The 20,268-nt window shown below is 42.9% G+C and overlaps 1 protein-coding gene across 1 annotated transcript in view; it reads left to right on the plus strand.

Moving 5' to 3' along the window:
* Positions 1–20,268, plus strand: part of DLEC1 (DLEC1 cilia and flagella associated protein) — a 42,853-nt gene that overhangs the window by 14,234 nt on the left and 8,351 nt on the right. The window contains exons 16-29 of the mRNA XM_074830737.1: positions 1,495–1,588; positions 1,822–1,952; positions 2,264–2,422; positions 8,376–8,515; positions 8,768–8,921; positions 10,392–10,502; positions 11,946–12,076; positions 13,111–13,296; positions 13,795–13,862; positions 15,044–15,195; positions 15,731–15,834; positions 16,780–16,850; positions 17,730–17,878; positions 18,961–19,095. Coding sequence (XP_074686838.1) covers positions 1,495–1,588; positions 1,822–1,952; positions 2,264–2,422; positions 8,376–8,515; positions 8,768–8,921; positions 10,392–10,502; positions 11,946–12,076; positions 13,111–13,296; positions 13,795–13,862; positions 15,044–15,195; positions 15,731–15,834; positions 16,780–16,850; positions 17,730–17,878; positions 18,961–19,095 — 1,785 coding nt within the window. The remainder of the gene's footprint in view (positions 1–1,494; positions 1,589–1,821; positions 1,953–2,263; positions 2,423–8,375; positions 8,516–8,767; positions 8,922–10,391; positions 10,503–11,945; positions 12,077–13,110; positions 13,297–13,794; positions 13,863–15,043; positions 15,196–15,730; positions 15,835–16,779; positions 16,851–17,729; positions 17,879–18,960; positions 19,096–20,268) is intronic.

Genomic DNA, 20,268 nt, shown 5'->3' on the forward strand with positions numbered 1-20,268 from the left:
ACCACAAAGTATTAGCCTTCTAAATGTTCTTCTGGGTCACTAACCTGTTGCTTATCACTTTGTCACTCCTGTAATGTAAAAGTTTTCCAGTTGGGAGGAATAGCTAATGGATGATTTAATTACTTCAGAACAGAGGCACTGTTTATTCAAAGGACTACATCAAGCACAGAAGAACCACAAAAGTCACACATGCTGCAGCTTACAGGACCTTATTCTTACCTGCAGGTTCTGATAATTTCTGTTTGGCCATTATGGGACAGACTGCTGCTGCAATTGTCCACTCACTCAGCATTCTCCTCACTATAGATCAGGATCTTTCTGATCTTAGACTCACTTGGGGAAAATAGGCCTGTTAGCAAGAGCCAGGCAGGAAGACATTTCCCAGTTAATGGTCTTCCCATTTTTTCTTAGAATGCTAGTTGGCATTTAGTTTTATGCTTTCTCTTCCTAGAAGTTCTTTTCCAACTTAAGACAGCCATTTTATACTTTCCAGTAATCCAGTATAGCTACACATGTGGTATAGGTAATTAAGTCACTTACTGATAATATAATGACATTCCTCACGGTTTCCAATTGTTGTTTCAGTCTTAAAAAGATAAGCATTTGAACTGTGTTTAGAGATAATTGTGCTTCAGAGAACAAAGTTATTTGCTGTAATTATGAAATAATGTCTGAATAGATCTGAAGAGCAGGCCAAAGATTTCAAGAGCTTACATCTCCCTCACAAACAGATCCTTTGGCAAAAAAAGGCTGCTCTCAAAAGAAAGAGTAGAAGTTTAAGTTTGAAGGTCCATTACATTTTTGAAAAATGGGGAAAAAGTTTAAAAGGCTTCAAATATGATAATGTTATTTGAAAGAATGGTTAATGGATCTTCTTCAAGTTTTAGAAAACACCTTCACCTGTGTGATCTCCACATCTGAGCTACCTGAACTAAGCTTTCCTTATAGTCCTCAGAGATTGTTAGCAGCATCCAGGGGGTGATTAGTTTCATTACTCCCAGCACTCTCTAGTTGGCTTTATTTTCATTACAGAGAATCCTAGGAGATGAGTTCAGAGGTAGCTCTTGCATCTGTTTTGCAGACACCTGAAATCCAGACAGGTGAATCCCACTTCTTTTTGTCCTTGTTTTACATGGCAGAGGAGAAACGAAAGAGAGGACACAGCATTATCGTGAAAATAGCAGTAGCTAGTGCATAGTGCTGAGTTAGTACTGTTCAAGTCAGAGGTTAGATGAAGTTCTGTGCCTTTCCACTCCTACTGTGCTCGGTTTATTTCAAGATTCAGGTGAAGATAGAGCATATTGTAGTTAGATTCAAGCTATATTAGTATGTCATAATATTTAGTGGTGATCGGAACATGGTTAGAGTTTGCAAAGTATGTGTTGTAAGACTTGCAATACCCGGTTTGCAGTGCATCAGTACTCTCAGCAAATTGGCTTGTTGCTATGAAGCCTTAAAGCACATTAATCGTCTTGTTGATTTTAACTGTTTTAGATGTGGAATAACAGCAAATCATTGATCAAGTACACATGGGAGAAAATCATGGCCTGTGACATCATGGAAGTTGAACCTCATACTGGCGTCATAGGTAAAGTTTCTGTGACTTGCAAGCATCAGTTAATGACAGAAATATTTAAATTGGTATGAGTGGAAGAGAAAAGTCACAGAGCACTATAATGCAAGCTGCAAAACAAGACAGGATCCCCAACCCACTGGACCCAGCAGGAAACTTAATTTGGTTCCAGGAGTTTCAGTAACAGGCTTGCAGCAGGTGGTTTCATTGCAAAAGTGTGAGACAGGACCTGAATTCTTCTTTTCTAGATATGAATAAGTACTGTGAATTTGAACTGACAGTTACTGGAAGCAAACCTGGGTGCATCAGCCGTAACCTGCAGTGTGAAATTGAACACTGTCCAGAGCCAGTTGTGCTGCACGTTGAGGCTGCTTTTAAGGTAAGGAACAGTTCAGTGTTGCGGGATGACTAACTGTGGGGCCTGGCCATTTTCCATATAAAGCTTTTTGCCTCTTAGAGGCGTGACAAATCAAAAGCAGTTACAAACAGGAGGTATTTTTCCTGTCTAGTAACTATTGAGGCAATGTTGATACTCCCATGACAGTAAGAATTTTTCTGTGTTACACGCAATGCATTTGCTTTCTGCTATTCTCTGTGAAACTGAATGTTAATCTTAGATAATGTATGCTTCTTTAATTAAGAAGTTTTGGCAGAAATGTCTATTCTGACAGCTGTTTCCTGGTGTCCTAGGGTCCAATTCTTTATATTGATGTTCCATCACTCCGGTTAGGTTTGACTAAGCAGGGTGAGAGTGTGTTAAGAACCTTTGAGATTAAAAATCTGTGTCAGCTGCCAGCACAATGGAGAATGCAAGAAAGCCAGGTCTGTCTAGCTGAAAGGAATGAAGAGGTAAGTCACTGCTATAGCTGGCTATGCTCCCTCCCTAGCTATTTCTTCCTTATGCTTAGGAGTTGTAATCATTCCAGATATCAAAAGTGCTAATTTCTGTGCCTTCTTATGAAACTGGTTCTGTACAGCTCCATAAGTGCACAAGTTCTTTTGAGAATAAATGCTTCTTTGCAATTTTCTCTATTTCCATTTATTACAAATTCGCTGCCAGCCTGATCCAAAGAGACATAGAGTATTTCCTGTATGACAGTGATTTCAGCTGCTAAAAGGGTAAGACTTTATCAGAATTGAGGCTGCTAAACATTCTTCCCGCACACCCACAACAGCATCTTGGACCGAATCTCAGCACCTACTGAACTGGGCCTTTTGGCTCCAAACAATAGCTCTGAAACACACAGGTGTGTCCTAAAATAACTTCAGTTCGCGCAGGCAGGGCGAGCAGACAGGGCGCAGTCTATCTCCGGGCTCTAGAGCCTATCTGAACTAGTTTCTCTTATTGTCCTCCACGAGTAGACTGAACCATGGTCTCCACTCGGGTCAAAACCACCACCAGAAAGAACGTGGCGACCCAGACGGAACTGCCACGCCAACATGCAGCGGTCCAGGTTCAGGGCTGCAGGGAGTGTCTGAGACTGTCAGTCCTGTTGGAAGGCACCAGTGATAACACCTATGTGCACTGTGATCAGCTGGATGACCTGCTCAGCCTGGTGGTGCAACTCAAAGAAGAGGTCGAGAGATTAAGAAGTATTAGGGAGTGTGAAAGGGAACTTGATTGGTGGAGTAACACCCTAGCACCCCTAAAGCAACAGGAGCAAATGGAGTCTCCAAATGAGGTAGGTAATCCCTCAACCTCTTGCTACCAGGCAGAAGGAGGGGACCTAAGAGATGGGGGATGCTGGAAACAGGTCCCTGCTCGGGGAGGCAGGAAAATCCTCTCCCGACCTCCCTCACCCTCCATGGTGCCCTTCACAATAGATTCGGGGCCCTGGAACTTTTGAGTGAGGAAGAGAAGAAGGAAGGAAATGAGACAAACAAGGAGGAAGACCAAGGTCCACCAAGGCCAGGTCATTCTAGACCAGGTATTAAAACCAGTTCTAAAAAGAACCCCAGAAGAGTCATTGTAGTGGGTGACTCCATTCTGAGGGGTACCGAAGGCCCTATATGCAGACCGGACCCACTTCATAGGGAAGTCTGCTGCCTCCCTGGGGCCCGCGTCAAGGACCTCAAGGCAAAACTCCCCGCTCTAGTGAGACCCAAGGACTACTACCCTCTCCTGGTTTTTCAAGTAGGTAGTGACGACATTACCAGGAGAAGTCCTAAAACAATTAAGAGAGATTTCAGGTCCTTGGGGAAAGTGATTAAGGGGTCGGGGGCACAAATTCTGTTCTCCTCCATCCCTTCAGTTGGGGGAATGGATGAAAAAGAATACAGGAGAACTCAACAGATGAACTTGTGGCTCCAAGACTGGTGTTACCGTCAGGGCTTTGGATTTTTCAATCATGGGTTGGTATACAGGGCACCAGACCTTTTGGCTTTAGATGGAATGCACCTGTCCCAGAGGGGGAAGAGGATCTTGGGGCAGGAGTTAGCTGGGCTCATTGACAGAGCTTTAAACTAGATCTGAAGGGGGAAGGGGGCAAAACACCAGCCCATCTGAAGTGCATGTATACCAATGCACACAGCATGGGTAACAAACAGGAGGAGCTTGAAACCATGATGAAACAGGAAAATTATGATGTTGTGGCTATTACAGAAACATGATGGGATGTCTCCCATGACTGGAGTGTGCCTGTTGAGGGCTAAAAGCTCTTTAGAAGGGACAGACAAGGAAGGAGAGGTGGTGGGGTGGCGCTGTATGTTAGGGACGGTTATGATTGCCTTGAGCACAAGTGTAGTGAAGACAGGGTAGAATGTCTTTGCGTTAGAATCAGGGGGAAGGCCAACAGGGCAGATGTTGTAGTAGGAGTCTACTATAGGCCATCTACCCAGGACAGAGAGGTGGATGAAATATTCTATAGGTATTTAGGAGAAATTTCACGATCGCTTGCCCTTGTTCTTGTGGGAGACTTTAACTTCCCAGACATCTGCTGGAAATACAGTACAGCAGAGCAGGACCAGTCCTAGAGATTCCTGGAATGTGTGGGAGACAACTTCCTGACGCAACTGGTGAGAGAACCAACCAGAGAAGGTGCCCTGCTGGATCTCCTCTTTGTGAACAGAGAAGGACTGGTGGATGATGTGGCGGTCGGAGGACGACTAGGGCACAGCGATCATGAAATAATAGAGTTCTCTATTCTTAGAGAGGCCAGGAGAGTGCTAAACAGAACTGACATCCTGGACTTCAAAAGGGCTGACTTTGTCTTGTTTAGGCACCTGCTTGAAAGGATACCTTGGGAGACGATCCTGAAGGGTATAGGGGTCCAGGAAGGCTGGGCACTCTTTAAGAAGGAAGTGTTAATGGCTCAGGAACAGGCAGTCCCCAGGTGCTGTAAGAGAAGCCGGCGACAGAGAAGACCCCCCTGGCTGAACAGGGAGCTTTGGTTGCAACTCAGGGAGAAAAGGACAGTTTACAGCCTTTGGAAGAAGGGGCTAGCCACTCACAATGATTACAAAGAGGCTGTGAGGCTATGCAGGGCAGAAATCAGGAGGTCTAAAGCCCAGCTGGAAATTACCCTGGCTTCAGCAATCAAGGATTACAAGAAATGTTTCTATAAGTATGTCAACAGCAAAAGAAAGACCAGGGAGAGTATCCATTCCCTGCTGGATGCGGGAGGAAACATGGTAACAAGTGATGAGGAAAAGGCTGAGGTGCTTAATGCCTTCTTTGCCTCAGTCTTTAATAACAAGACTAGTTGTATTGAGGGAATCCAGCCTCCTCAGCCAGACGACAGAGACTGGGAGAACGACCCCCCTGCAATCCAGGAGACAGTCAGTGACCTACTGCATCACATAGACACACACAGGTCTATGGGACCGGATGGGATACACCCGAGGGTGCTGAAGGAGCTGGCTGGGGTGCTCGCCAAGCCGCTTTCCATCATTTACCAGCAGTCCTGGCTGACCGGGGAGGTCCCGACAGATTGGAAATTGGCCAATGTGACGCCCATATATAAGAAGGGTCAGAAGGATGATTCGGGAAATTACAGACCTGTCAGCTTGACTTCGGTGCCTGGGAAGCTGATGGAGCAGCTCATCCAGAGTACCATCACACAACACATGCGGGACAACCAGATGATCAGGCTCAGTCAGCATGGGTTTATGAAAGGCAGGTCCTGCTTGACAAACCTGATCTCCTTCTACGACAGGGCGACCTGCTTATTGGATGAGGGAAAGGCTGTGGATGTAGTTTACCTCGACTTCAGTAAGGCCTTTGACACCGTTTCCCACAGCATTCTCCTGGAAAAATGGGCTGCTTGAGGCTTGGATGATCGCATGCTTTGCTGGGTAAAAAACTGTCTGGATGGCCGGGCCCAAAGAGTTGTGGTGAATGGAGTTAAATCCAGTTGGCGGCCGGTCACAAGTGGTGTCCCTCAGGGCTCGGTTTTGGGGCCACTCCTGTTTAACATCTTTATTGATGATCTAGACGAGGGGATCGAGTGCGCCCTCAGTAAGTTTGCAGATGACACCAAGCTGGGTGGGAGTGTTGATCTGCTCGAGGGTAGGGAGGCTCTGCAGAGAGATCTGGACAGGCTGGAGCGATGGGCTAAGGCCAACTGTATGAATTTCAATAAGGCCAAATGCCGGGTGCTGCACTTGGGCCACAACAACCCCCAGCAGCTCTACAGGCTTGGGAAGGAGTGGCTGGAGAGCTGCCAGTCAGAGAGGGACCTGGGGGTGTTGATTGACAGCCGGCTGAACATGAGCCAGCAGTGTGCCCAGGTGGCCAAGAAGGCCGATGGCATCCTGGCCTGTATCAGAAATAGCGTGGCCAGCAGGGACAGGGAAGTGATCTTACCCCTGTACTCAGCACTGGTGAGGCCGCACCTCGATGACTGTGTTCAGTTTTGGGCCTCTCACTACAAAAAGGACATTGAATTACTCGAGTGTGTCCAGAGAAGGGCAGCAAAGCTGGTGAAGGGTCTGGAGCACATGTCGTACGAGGAGCGGCTGAGGGAACTGGGGTTGTTTAGTGTGGAGAAGAGGAGGCTGAGGGGAGACCTCATCGCCCTCTACAACTACCTGAAAGGAGGTTGCAGAGAGCTGGGGATGAGTCTCTTTAACCAAGTAATGAGTGATAGGACAAGAGGTAATGGCCTCAAGTTGTGCCAGGGAAGGTTTAGACTGGATATTAGGAAGCATTTCTTTACAGAACGGGTTGTTAGGTGTTGGAATGGGCTGCCCAGGGTGGTGGTGGAGTCCCCATCCCTGGAGGTGTCTAAGAGTCGGGTCGACATAGTGCTTAGGGATATGGTGTAGTTGGAAACCGCCGATGCTAGGTTAAAGGTTGGACTAGATGATCTTCAAGGTCCTTTCCAACCTAGATGATTCTGTGATTCTGTGAACTTCTTACCACAATGAATACCAAAGCTATTGTTTAGTATTATCTAGACTGTGATATGTCAAATGCAGTCCATTCCAGTCTTTGACTTCAGAGCTCCTTCCACTATTTCATATGAAATAACTAAAGCAGGTTGGAGGTGATACTGGTGGCAAAGAATTAAGTGAGAGCTGCTATCTGTAAACCATCACATATTCCTAAAATTAAAAAAAGAAAAAGGTGGCAAAATACTTATTTTGATTATTTGTGGCTCACAGTCGGATTTGTAGCTAGATTTGTCCTTGGTGTTATGCATTAAAGGGAAGTGAGGAAATCTGGACTCTGGGCTAAGTGCTTTTTGTTGTAATAAAAGGCCAAATTCTGCCTGTAGGGCTCTTTAGATAATTACCCATGCAGGAAACTGAGTTCACTTGTTTCACAGCAAAATTGGTCTCATTGCTGTTCAGATGTTCTGTTTTTCTGGACAGACTGTCAGTTTTGCAAAGGAGAGAGGAGCTTGTTAAGCAGGAACTTTCTGTTGACCATCAAGAGATGGAAGCCTGCACGAAGTTGTACTGTATCCCCATGAGTTCTTGAGCTTTGTTTTCTTTTCTACATATCATGTAGATATCTCACCAACTTTGAGTGAAAGTTGATGGCAAAAAAAAAGATTTATGAGTGGTGGGTATGGCAGCCTTGCAAAACAGTTGTGTGTGTGTGTCTATCCCTTTTCCCCAGAACAATTCTAATCAGAAGTACTTGATTAGGGATAGGGGTGCCCTGGAGGAGACCCTGTGCTCACAGTCTTCAAGCCCTTACATCTCACTGTTATTCCTCTGTCCCCTGCCATTCCCAACAAATTCCTGAACCCGAGAGAGATTTTAGACTTAATCTCTTGAATTTGTCATCCCAGAGCCTGTTCATATCCCAGTGAAGATATAGATAAAGTGCTCCATTCCTCCTGCATAAGAGCTACCCCTTTCCTTTCCTGAACCTCTCCAGTCCCCACCCCACACTGGTGCTCTTCCTGTTTCACTCCTCCAGCCCTCCTTCCCTGACCTTCTGTCCAAGAATCTCCTCAACTTGTGGCATATTGCATAGCTGCTGCTCAGCCCCTCCATGTGGGAGGAGACACTGCTACTACTGCTGGCTGCTTCTCCTTCACATTCTCCCTCATTTCGTGCACAGGCGTACCTGTTATGCCCTTGGCTCTGACTACCATTCTCTTAGGTCATTGCCTTCTTATTAGCTGTCCCCATAGAAGCAAAGTGCTGCCTCCTTGTCTAGCCAGGTTTTCACAAAGCTAGCACTGTGCTTACTGAAATCAGCCCAAGTGGGACTCTAGGGGCAGAGAGAAAGGACATGTCTGAGGAAAAACTAGACACAGGCAAGTCCTAATTAGATTGTGTGGCTTCAGTATTCTACACTTGCTTTGCAGACATCAAAGAAATTTCTGTTTCCTCTCTCCTCTCCTAGGTATCTCCCTTTACCATTCAACCATCTGCTGGAGAAATACCTCCTTTGGGTATATGCAGTGTGTCAGTTCAGTTCACATCACTGCTGTGCCAGCGTCTCCAGACAGTATTAGAACTAGAGGTAGAAAATGGACAAGCAAGGTAAGGGGGAAAAGTGGTGTCCTGCTTTGTTTTTTCCTGAGATTTACATGTGATTTTCACTTCAGGTAGTTTTATCTCCTAAAACAAAAATACGTAGCAGGAACTCAGAGTGGGGTTGTGTAACCTATCAATGAACTATCCGATTGCTAATATTGCTAAATAAACATAATCATCATTCTTTCCAGCGTGCTGCTGTATGTCTAGCGCATTTCATTAACGATAACAATAGACCATCTGTGTGTTTATTTCCAGTCATCTTCCTGTTTTTGTTGAAGTTCAGACCCCCCAAGCGTGCCTGATGTCTAGTCATCTAGTATTCAGTGAAATTTATTCTGGAGTTCCTGCCAAAGCAACCAGCAAACTTTTTAACCAGACACTGCTGCCAGCAAAATACTTATGGGGAAAGGTAAATGCACTTCTAATGGATGAAGCATACAGCAGGGATGGAAATTGCAATTTCTATCAAAATACAAATAATAACTGCTCTTAAAGGCTTTTCTGATGTATGTTTTGAGTAGTGATTGCTTTTTACTGGCTTATGAGCAGAACTTCAACTTGAGACCAGCCTTTATGAGAAGATTAACTACCAGTTGATGTCAATATGCTCTTACTGTCTGTGGATCGTCCCCAGGAGAATGGGTGGGCAGAGATGCAAGGGGAAATAAGATGTAAGCCACCAGAGTATTAAACAAGTACCATGGCAGTTTAGGGTTTGTATTTAATTTAGTAGAGCAAAGAAACAATGGTGCTTTTGAATTGGGTATGAATTTTGATTAAATTTCACATTCTGGGTGGGATTCAGCTTACAGATTAGGACCCCTAAATTTAATGTCAGTATGTAACCTATGGTCTGAATTCTCTTTTCAGTCAATGGAAATCTGAGCAGCAAGTCAGTCACCAGAATATATATGTCTAGTGTTGTTTTGGGTGCTGTAGAGTGTTATTCCTGACCTCCAGGTGTCACTCAAGAAGTGTGGTCTCTTGTAAGTCCTGTCACGCCAGCCAGCCATGCATGTATGGCTTGGCTACACTCTGTACCTGTGTTTAGGCAGCTGAATCCTACCCCATCTATACAGTCAATGGAGTCCAGAGAAGCATTCGTCTCCTCTTAAAATAGACACCTACTTTGGTCTGCAGAATGCTTTCTAGTACAACTAACCTGCATGTCTGTTGGCTACGATGGTATGTTGACACCTACTACACATACACTTGGGTGACTAGCCTGTAAGCTGAGTCCTACTGTCAGTGCCTTGGTCATTCAGATCTACTCTGACATCCAGGGTTCAGCTCAGTTGCCTACATAAAAGCATTCAGTGCCATCCAAGATGTCCTCAGGTGCCCAAGGGGTCCTAACAGAGCATGTGGATGATACAGGACCTACAGGAAAACATTTTGGAACAGCTGCAGGGATATCCACAGTATTTTACGTGGTATCCAATGTTCACGTGTGAGCAGCCAAGTTGAACCCCTGGATTCATGCCATGTGCAGTTAGTCACTTAGGGAAGGTGCCAATGCCAGGACTGACTCTTTAGGCCACCTCTGTAGTCAGTGGAGAGAGATGGGGCACCTCAGATTCTGCTCCAATACCAGATATGCTGACTTCACCCTGGAAAGGCTTGGGACCGTGAGAGGAATGACAGTGCTCCCAGCCCAGATGCCTCAGTTGGGCACCTGAAGTAATTTGGAATGAATGTAGGCATGAGGGTCTTACCAACCGTGGGGGAATTGTAAAGCAAGCCTCAACAAACTGTATGTGTTGCTACCTAAAAGTGACCTAAACCTGAGAATAACTCTGTCTTTATAGTCCTTTTTGATCTGAAGAGAAAATCTGAAAGAATCAGAGTTAGCTGAATGTCTGTCCTTTCTGTTTGGCAGCTCATTGGAAGTCAGGCAGCTTTCTGCTCCGCCACTGTCCTGCCAGCCAGTGGCACCTTAGGCCCAAATGAAGAAAAAGAATTCTGCCTAGAGCTGTCAGCTAACATCATGGTAAGTTAAAAACTGATGCAGTTTTACCAAAATAGCAACACTGGCATTCTCATCTCGCGTCCATCTGGCAAAAGGAAGGATTTTTATATACAAAAAATAATGCTCTTTTTTTTTTCTGTACAATATCTCTGAATTTGCTTTGGTTTAGAGGCACCATTGCTGAAGGCAAGAATTAAAGCAGTCCACATGGTGTGTGATTTTTCTACCCTGCCTCTTTGTTTTCAGCTGTTCTTGTTTTCTTTTGTCCTGGAATGTCTATTCAATTACTCTTAATGCTTATCACTTGTCTTGGAGCATACAGATCCTCGCTTTGGATTATTCCAAATGAAATGGAGCAGACTGGCATATATAGTATACATTTGGTTTTCTGAATGCAACTGGGCTCATGACATTTTTATATTTGAAAAGTTAAAAGGGGCTGGTGGGACTAAGAGTCTGCAAAATAGGGTGTAGCCTGCAGAGTTTGCAAACTTCAGGAATTCAGCCATAGACTTTATAGGGGTATTCAAACAGCTGATGTAATGCAAGTAAATAAAGGAGCTTCCTATAGGTATGGTGTACTAGTTCCCATTACAGCCTCTGGAGACCCAAGTTTCATTTATTCAGTACAATCAGAGATGCCCTAGCAGATCTTGGATACCCATGTATGTCTGGCATATGTGGCATAGGATCCCAGTAAACTTGAGCCTTCTTCATGGAAAGCTGGAAGCTCAGCAGGACATGTTGGGCAACTGAAAGGGCACTTCTGCATATGGCTGGGGAACTGGATGCCATCTGAGCCACCTATAAGAAAGGTGAGCTAGATGCCTAAGTACCATTAATGAATCAGCAGATATTTAGAGCTCATATTTGGAGTTCACCTTTATAGATGAACTCCAGGGCTCACATTTAGGGAGTTACATTTAGAAGCCTAAATCTGGAGCTGAATCCCAGTCTATTACTTTATGCAGGATGCACTGATTCACGTATTGATAAGGCAAAAAAGAATAATAGTGTTGAATTAACCAGAGTACTAGTGTAACTGGGCCACTTAATTCATTCTACAAGTCCTGCTTTAAAGCCAAGTAGAAATAAAACTTTGGTTTTGGAAGATTATTTAAGCATGACTAAAAGTGATTAATGCTTGGAGCTTCAACACTTGCAGTATAGGAAGTGTGTTAAAAATCACTAATGGAGCAGTTTTAGGCTTATAGACTGTATAGACAGGTACAAAGCCAAGAAATAGCCACAGATGTTTACCTTGGTACTGCCTTCTAAGCAAAACTGATGCTGGCAGAAAATGCACTTAAAACAATTCAGTAAAACTTTTCACAATTTTATTGTAGTTCTGGTTTTAGTCCAGTGAAGTTTATACATGTTTTCTAAATAAATTTCCTAATGAGGCTGCCTTTCCTCTGTGATATTTGCTTCATTCACAAGGAAACTTGACTCTTCTCCTTTCAGGGTGAGCTGAAAGACCTTGCCCTTTCCTGTAGCATAGAAGACATGATTGAACCCCTCTTTCTGAGCATTTCTGGAAAAGTGAAAGGACTGCATGTCACCTACTCAGTACCATGTGACAGTGGAGTTGCCAGGTAAATCAAGGGTCTACCCCTGAACTGAACAGAAATTACTTCTTCCCAAAGCAAAAATACTATAGAGAGGGGAAAAAAGCACCCTAATCTACGTAAACTTCATTCCTCCTCCTGCTGTAGGCAGCAAGGATAGTAAACTGTGCTGAAGGTGCCTATGTGAAGAAAAGGTACTGGGTTTACACTCCAGCCACAGTCAGCATCTGCATAAACCCAAGAGAAGACTGGAGAAGAGCACTTCTCCACTCCCACCATTGTTTAGCTGAAAATTAAATTAATGACTGTGAATCCATTAATTCATGAACAATAAATTGATATGAAGTTAACTGCACATTAGTGAAACTCATGTTCATGTGTTGTGTCTGTTCTCCCTTGTGCTCCTGGCACTTGTAACCTGCCAGTTGCCTTGACACTTTTGTGTACAGAGAGCACGAAAAATTACCTTTCTCCCTGGTAACCAAAGTGTGGGACCTCTGCAGTCCCTCACATGTTTGTGAGTAACAACCATTTTCTGGAATGCCAAAAATTTGCAAAGTCAACTCTGAGATGCAAATTTAGAATTATAGAATTATACCCAAGGCCCTGTACTTTGGACCATTAATTTTTGTTGCTGCACTGAGACATGATATTAAAGAAAGATGAATATACTTCTCTTTGACTTGGTATATCTGACTGATTTTAATTTTATTTTTTTTGATACATAGCATGATTACTTCCTTTTGGAATATGCTCATCTTCATGCATTTTTATATAAGTAACAATGGCTTTAATTGGTAGGTCAGCATGTTAAAACATACAGGATAAAACAGCCTGTTATACATGATAAAAATTTTACCCAAAATAAATCCTTACATGGACAGAAGTGAAAAAATGAAAAGCAATAAATGCCAATGGCAAAAATCATAGCCTGCATGGTCCTTTTACACTGGTTATCACAACCACCTTGCATATCGCACATTTTAAAATCTACTGAAATTATCTGTGGCATAAGAAAATAAGACTGATATTTTAATACTAATGTGATTTTTTTCTGACAGAGATGAAAGACAAATGTTACAAAGCCCATGCGATCTTCTTTTGGACTTCGGATCTGAAGTTGCATACAAAGACACAGTAAAGCGTCAGCTAATTCTTACCAATCACACTGGAATCAGTGCTCCATTCAAACTAGAAGCTGAGTATTTTACTGTCTATTCACTTACTCCAGAACAAGGAATCTGCCCGTAAGTCTTGCTTTTCTGCATAATGACTCAAATACTAATTTAGGTCTGGATTAAATAGGAAATCAGGACAGAATGCTATTGCCTCTGTCACAAGATACACTTTCTGCAGTGCTCTGGTGGGGGTTTTTTTAAGCTCTTACTCTTACTTAAGCTCTTGTAGTAATGAAACCTGCTGATGAGCTTTCCTGCAGAAACAGAGAGCTTGCAATGTAAGGATGGAAGATTTAACTGGTGTAAACAGCAAAACACTCATGTTGCCAATGAACATAAGCTGGTTTACACCAGCCAAGGCTCTGTTGTGTTAGATTGTACACAGAGTCTTACAACTCTCAAGTTGATTTGCTCTTAAATATGTTACTTTCAAAAAATGCTTTGTAGGTAGTCCTTCTTTAGGTTATAATGGCCACTAATTTAGGATACAGGTAGCGCTGTTACTTTAGCAGAGTCCTTCTCATTTCACGGAATTGTTGTGACTTTTTTTTTTTTTTCCCCCCCAAGCTCCTCAAGCTACCTGGTGAAAAGGAGAGGGCCTGTCACAAAGCATGCAGCCAGAAGAGCACAGTCAGGTATGAGAATGGCTGTTTATCCCCTCAGTGAAGAGAAGACAAAAGCCAACTGACTAACATATTCAGCATTAAATGTGCCAGTCAGGCACATCATTTTATTTTTGGAGTATCTGGCTAAGTCTACACTGTTAAATGACTTAGTTCCTTGGTTCATTCTTGAGTTTGAAAGCCCACATTGCATAGGCATAAGGTCAATTTCTCTCTTCCCCCTGCTTCTTTTTTTCTCTCTCTCGTCCTCCTTTTCTTTCTCTCTCTTTCCTTTTTTTTCTTGAAAACAACAGTCTGAAACAAAGATGAGTGATTCCGGTGACAGTTCACTCCCAGGATCACTCCCAGCACACAGTATGAATGACATGCATAACGTTTGGCTACTTCCCTCTTATACAGTCTTCCAATACCATTGCAGCAGGCTTTTCTCTCTCAAACCCTTTTATATACCTTCTCTACTGTGGAAAGCTACAGCACAGCACATCTATCATTTCTGATGTGTTGTACTGAAAAATAATAATATTTGGAGCCACATGAGACCCAGGGAGGAGGGAAATGGGAAAGAAATGCTATAAAATGTGGATGTGTCTTCTGTATCCAAAATAAAACTTGAACATATTGGTACCTTGCCATAGTGTTTGGTATCTGTTACAAAGACAGAGCTTTTCAGCTGTTGAATTAGTACTTAAGATTGGAAAAGTGCTGTTCTGACAGATTCCATGCAAGGTTATTGATTTAGAAGGCTAGGTGACTCAATGTGGAAAGGCTTTGCTCTTTGTAATTCATTCTTTGTGTTGAAGAGCACACAGAGGTAAACAGGCAGCTGCTAATGGAACGATAACCAGTTTGCACAAATTCCAGCATATTTTTCTCAAATTGAGGGTGTGTTTTCATGTAACCAATTAGTGCCTTGCATATCCCAAAGAGTCCTGGATCAGGTTGTTGGAAGGGAGTCCTATGAAATAATCTCTGCAAGAACTAACTCTCAAAAAACAGATTAGACCCACTGCAAAAGGGATCTTGGGTGAAGTGGTATAAATGTGGGTTGTGTAAATGATCCCAGATTTTTTTGAAGCCAGTGAGGTTAGGCCGGTTAACATCAGCAAAAATATGGTCCTATATATTCTTTGAAAGACTAATTTTGTCCCATTTCCTCAAAATTCAACAAATGCTTCTTTGCTGTGCTCCTTCAGCGTTTGCAGCAGCAGTGCTGTCTCATGGGAAGGGAGTAGCTTTCCATATACAACCTTCCACAGGAACTCTCAAAGCCTTCCAGCAGCTAATCATAGAAATAACAGCTTACAACAACATGTGGGGAGAGTACCGGGATGATCTTGTCTGTAAGGTAGGTGGGGCTTCGGTTTTCAGTGAAGAAGATGGCAGATTTTACACCAATTATATTTCCCAGGTTCCTTTCTGTTAAAAATACTTTTTCAGTTTGTTAAGGCTTCTGTAAGAATTCAGGGTAGATATTGCTATACTGCTACCTCCATTGACAAGTAAAGAACAATTGTTTGCTCTTACAGTGCATGGTTTAGTTTTGGGGTAATGTGTTTATCCCTTGGGAGGTTTTCATGTGCCTTTAAAATGACTGGAGCAGTTCTGATTTATCAAATCTGTTTGGTAGCTGGCCAGTGCACTACTCTGCTCTACCAATACAATATATCGTGTTGTATGGAAAGCTGTAGGGAAGCTGATGAATGCGTGAGGTATTGCATTCTCCTGCTGAGAAGAGCTTTCGTTAGTATATGAATTAGATGCTGTCAAAAGAAACCAGTCAAAAATATTTGCAAAAGCAATCAGTTTTCAAAGCATAATTTTATAACCCAGAGAACTAAAGTTTTATCTTGATTCTAATAGCAAAAATTCATTTTTAATAGGTGGGAGACTTACAACCTAAATTAATTCCTATGCAAATGACTGTGAAAGGCTGTCCAATCTTCCTACAGATGACAGGACCACAAACAGAGCAACCCATAATCAGGTATAGTGCAAAATACTGTCAGAGAATTAAATACCATTGGACTATAGCCAACATACACACCTGTTCCCATCTTTTTGTGATATAATGAGAAGGTCAGCAAAGTGACTGCCAAAGTACAGTATCTTCTTCTATAACACCAATACATTTGTCTCTGCCAGCATAATTAGAAAATATTCTACATACGAGCTCTCTCAGGTTTATCGAGAGCAATCACTCTTCTGGGCTTACAGTCATAGTTCACCCAGTCCAGCCTCATCTGATTCTGTGGAGATGGCAGCTGGTACATGGTGGCAGTTATCATCATCTACATTTCATTTCTCCCTGTCCCTTTACCTGGACCAGGAGAAATGCAGCCCCAAGGTAAATAGGGGCGGGGGAAGGTTTAAGCCCCCTCATACAGCAAGTTGCATCTACACATCTGGGCGAGAGTTAAAAGGGTTGGTTTATGGGGACCACAACATTGCATGCTCAGCCAGCTGCCATACAGCATGACTGCTTCTTTCTGACTTCAGAGGAATTAGGAATTAGCATTGTGCATCATACTTCAGCCAAGAGCATTTACAATGTCAGCTCTGTAACAGGGCATAGAAAATGGATTTAGCTATTCACCATAAAAAAACTCTTGCGCACCTGGAAATCCGTGTCTGACACGGGTCACTCCGCTGCTGCGTAGCCATTTGCTGCCGCTGCCAGAATGTTTCACAAAAGCTGACTTCACATGTTTACGCTGAAACGTCTGAGTCAACTAAGAAAATGGGAAAAAAGAGTCTGATTAGATAAAGAAATATTGTTCTTCACAGTATAGGCCATGCTTTACCTGATAGCCATTCTTAACAGGCTGCCAGTGCAGCCAGATATGTTTCCACTCTTAAACAAATCTTCAATGATTTCAGACATTCACTTTTATTTTCTACATGTCCTGACAGCAAGATTCCCCCCCCGCAGGTTTGGGACTCATGTCTCTGGAGGGTCTCCTGTCTTTCGGAGGGTCCGGCTCAACAATGCCTCTCCCTTTGGTAAGAATGACTCTTGTACAGCAAACATCAACACTTGCATTGCGCTCCTTATGATAATAAAAATAGAAGAATCCATCAACATATTAATTAACAGGCCTACTTGTTTCCTTATCAAGATGGTTTTTGTAAAAATAATAATAATAATAGTATATAAGAGAGTGTGTAAGCTGTTTTCTAACTTAGCCTGCACAGAAGAATAATACATGTTGTCAGATCTTTATATTCATAGTAGTGTTTATCATTATGGCATTACTGCCATGAATATTGGTTTGCTTTCTGTAACAGTAAAGCAGGTAAGCTGCAGCCAGAGTGTAGTAGAATATATGTAGTTGACTCAATGTGTTGTTACTATGAAACTGCACATCCTATCCTAATGTGTCTGGGGTTTTGCTCATTGAAATGATGGGAATTCAGGATTTTCCATCCTATTTTTTGTAAATCTCTCACAGCACTAACCCTGGTCAATCAGATGTGCTACCTGCTTCTTAGTGGCATCATCTGGCTCTTCTGTGTTTTGTCTTTTTATCTCCTGAGTGAGACTTTTAAGCTCTTCAGAGCAAAGGTCAATCACCTTTATTTTTCTTTCTGAATTCCACCAAACACATTTACTTAGCAAACAAAACACTCATAATATATTTTAATGTTATTAAAAGTATAGTTTAGGACCTAGAGAGTGGCCAAGCTGTAATAAGAGCACAGCACACATGGTCTTAAGTCATTTTAGTTTACAGCAAACATGGAAAGCTTAAGATGTGCTTTAATACAAATCCAGTTGCTAGACACAAATTTGTTACTTGATATTCTGGTTTTCCGGTACCGACTAAGCTACGAGTCTTCTCAATGACCAGAAGTCATTTTCCTTTCTCCTTTTCAATTCAGACATCCGCCTGGACTGGGAAATTTACAACCAAGAGCAAGATGATAAAAAGCTGGTGGACCTGTTGATGTTCTTTGGAGACCCTTTTCCTCCTAAGGACATGGATGAAAATGAGACTGAATCAGCTGGTAGTACCTCAGAGTCAGAGATCGTGTTAAAGTTGGATCAAACTGCCATTCCCTGCGGAAGCATTTATCCAGCTTTGCAAACCACAGATGAGGTCAGCTGTTAGTCTGTTTTTTATACTGCTGCTGAGATACATGATGGGTTTCTTGGCATGAAAGGTTGAAAACAATAACACACGATGTAACTTGTAACTAAGAGCTGGATTGTTAAAAGAAATGTCAGCTCCTCTCACAGTCAAAAAAGCAATACATGGATAGATGACTATTGGTATCAGCAATCAGTTTCCAGAATGAGCCATAAGCAAATAGCTCTTCAGCTTGTCCTTTTCTTAAGATTGTTAAAGAAGCTGATGAGATACTTTTTAAAATACTGTCATTGGAAAACTAATGCCATTTTTACATGAAAATGTTGCTATAACTAAAACTCCTTAATTTGGGTCTACTTTTCTCATGGGTGCTTTATGGTGTCAATGTGTGCTGTAGTCAGGGAGCAGAAACTAACCTGCGAAGTTCAAATTGCAGCTAATGATATGGAGGTATTTATCCCAGTGCTAACGTTAGATTGGTTCAGTTACTCTGCTAGAATATGGTAACACCTATTACATGAGAGGTTTGATTATAGTATGACAATTGACTCTCTTGAAGGGCTAGGAGCGACAGGGAGAAGATACCATGAGGATATGTATAATTCTCTGGCAAAAGCTTTACAGAAAAGATTAAAATCACATTTTCTCTGCTTCAGCTCAGAAGGCATAGTTGTTTTGAATACACCTCTAACCTTTCTTGTGCAACAAGAGAACGTTATTGCCCTAGAGTTCTGGTTTGTATAATGGGCCAGAGATGTCACAGTTGAATGCTTCTCTTGGTAGAATAGGACCCAAGCATGCACATTTTTCAAGGAGTTCAGGAGCAGTTTCAGGAGAGCAAAGCTATACATGAAAAAAATAATGTACAGGACACATCCACGTGTCCAGCTTTTGTGCCAGAAAGAAAGAAACTGGAGCTGGCCATACTCACTGACTAGTGCAGCATTCCCTGTACGCTTCACTTGCATTCCTCCTTTGCAGCGTAACAGTTTTAACCATTCCCCACCCTTGTGTCCCTGCAGTCTTCAGACTCGGACAGCAAAGAGAAGGAAACCATCATTCAAGAACCTACAGTACAGGAAATTGTCTCTGTACTTATACGACCTCATGAAGGGGTTCCTGCACACAACCCCTACTCCATTACGCCAAGACAGATAGTAAGCTTTTACATTTTTTTTGTGCTTAGATTTAGCATATTTTCTGCAGGACAGAGGAGACAGAGGAGGAGGAGGAGGTAGCTTTGGCTTGGGGTAGAGACTACTAAACAGTGAAACAGTAGGTTGGGAGGCTTTGGGATCTCGAAGACGACCATGAGAAGAGTTTGCAAAGTCAACAGAAAACAGAAAGCCTCCTACCTACATTTGAGCAGTTAACTGATGACTGGAGTCTCTAGGCTCTCTAGAGTAGCATCTTTGGTCTTCCCACTTGTGTTGCCTTGGTGAAACATGTGGCATTATGTGGGAGGCATCCAGCCTGGAGCTGTGGAAGCATGTTACTTAACCAGGGTAGATTTGCTAAGTAGACGTGGCAGAGCTGGAAAGCAGGCTGCTGGGAAAGAAGTGCTCTGTAGACAACTCCTTTGAATAAACTGTTGTAACTGTACAAATACAGGCCACAGGGTCACAATTCCTTAGGAATAAGATAAAGCAAAGACAGCGCTCGAAAGTTCTGAGTGACAGGGTTGTCCAAAACATAAGTGTGTCAGTTCTGATCCTTAAATATTAGGAAGTTTTTTGCCAAAGGGTTTCAGTTACAAGTTAGAATGAGCTAAAGATTACATAGAAGAAATAATTACAGAAATGACATCTCAAAGTAATGAAGCCTACAGTCAGCTCTGGGGTGATTGAGGCTGAGATATCTCAGATAAACAAGTGCCTCATTGTGGAGGCAGCCTCTACCGGCTGTAGCCAGCAGTGAGCTTGGCCCATGTGGAATGGGGCTGATGCCTATGGAGCCATTCAGGTAGTCCTCTGCAGAAATGTTCTCCATGTTTTTGCTATTGCTCCAGAAGGTCTGTTAGCTCAGGTGTTGTGCAGCACAGCTGGCCAGACCTGGCTTAAGTCCATGTCTGAACAGCTGAGCTCTATCTATGACCACAATGCACAGACCCTGCAGTGTTGTAGGACGTGACACAGCTCTCTAGCTCTGCTCTGGCCCTGCTAGACCTTAGGCAGAGCTTTCTTACGCTCCTCACCACTCTGAGCAGGGGAATGCAGTGCAAGGAGAGCTGATCTAGTTTTGCTTCTACTGAATGTAAGTCCAGCAAGACCAAACACCTCTCCCTGTGATCACACAAAATGGGGGAGTTTGTGTCTGCACAGCACTAGCCT

This window comes from Strix aluco, chromosome 1 (genome assembly GCF_031877795.1).
Source record: "Strix aluco isolate bStrAlu1 chromosome 1, bStrAlu1.hap1, whole genome shotgun sequence".
Taxonomy (NCBI): Eukaryota; Metazoa; Chordata; class Aves; order Strigiformes; family Strigidae; genus Strix; species Strix aluco.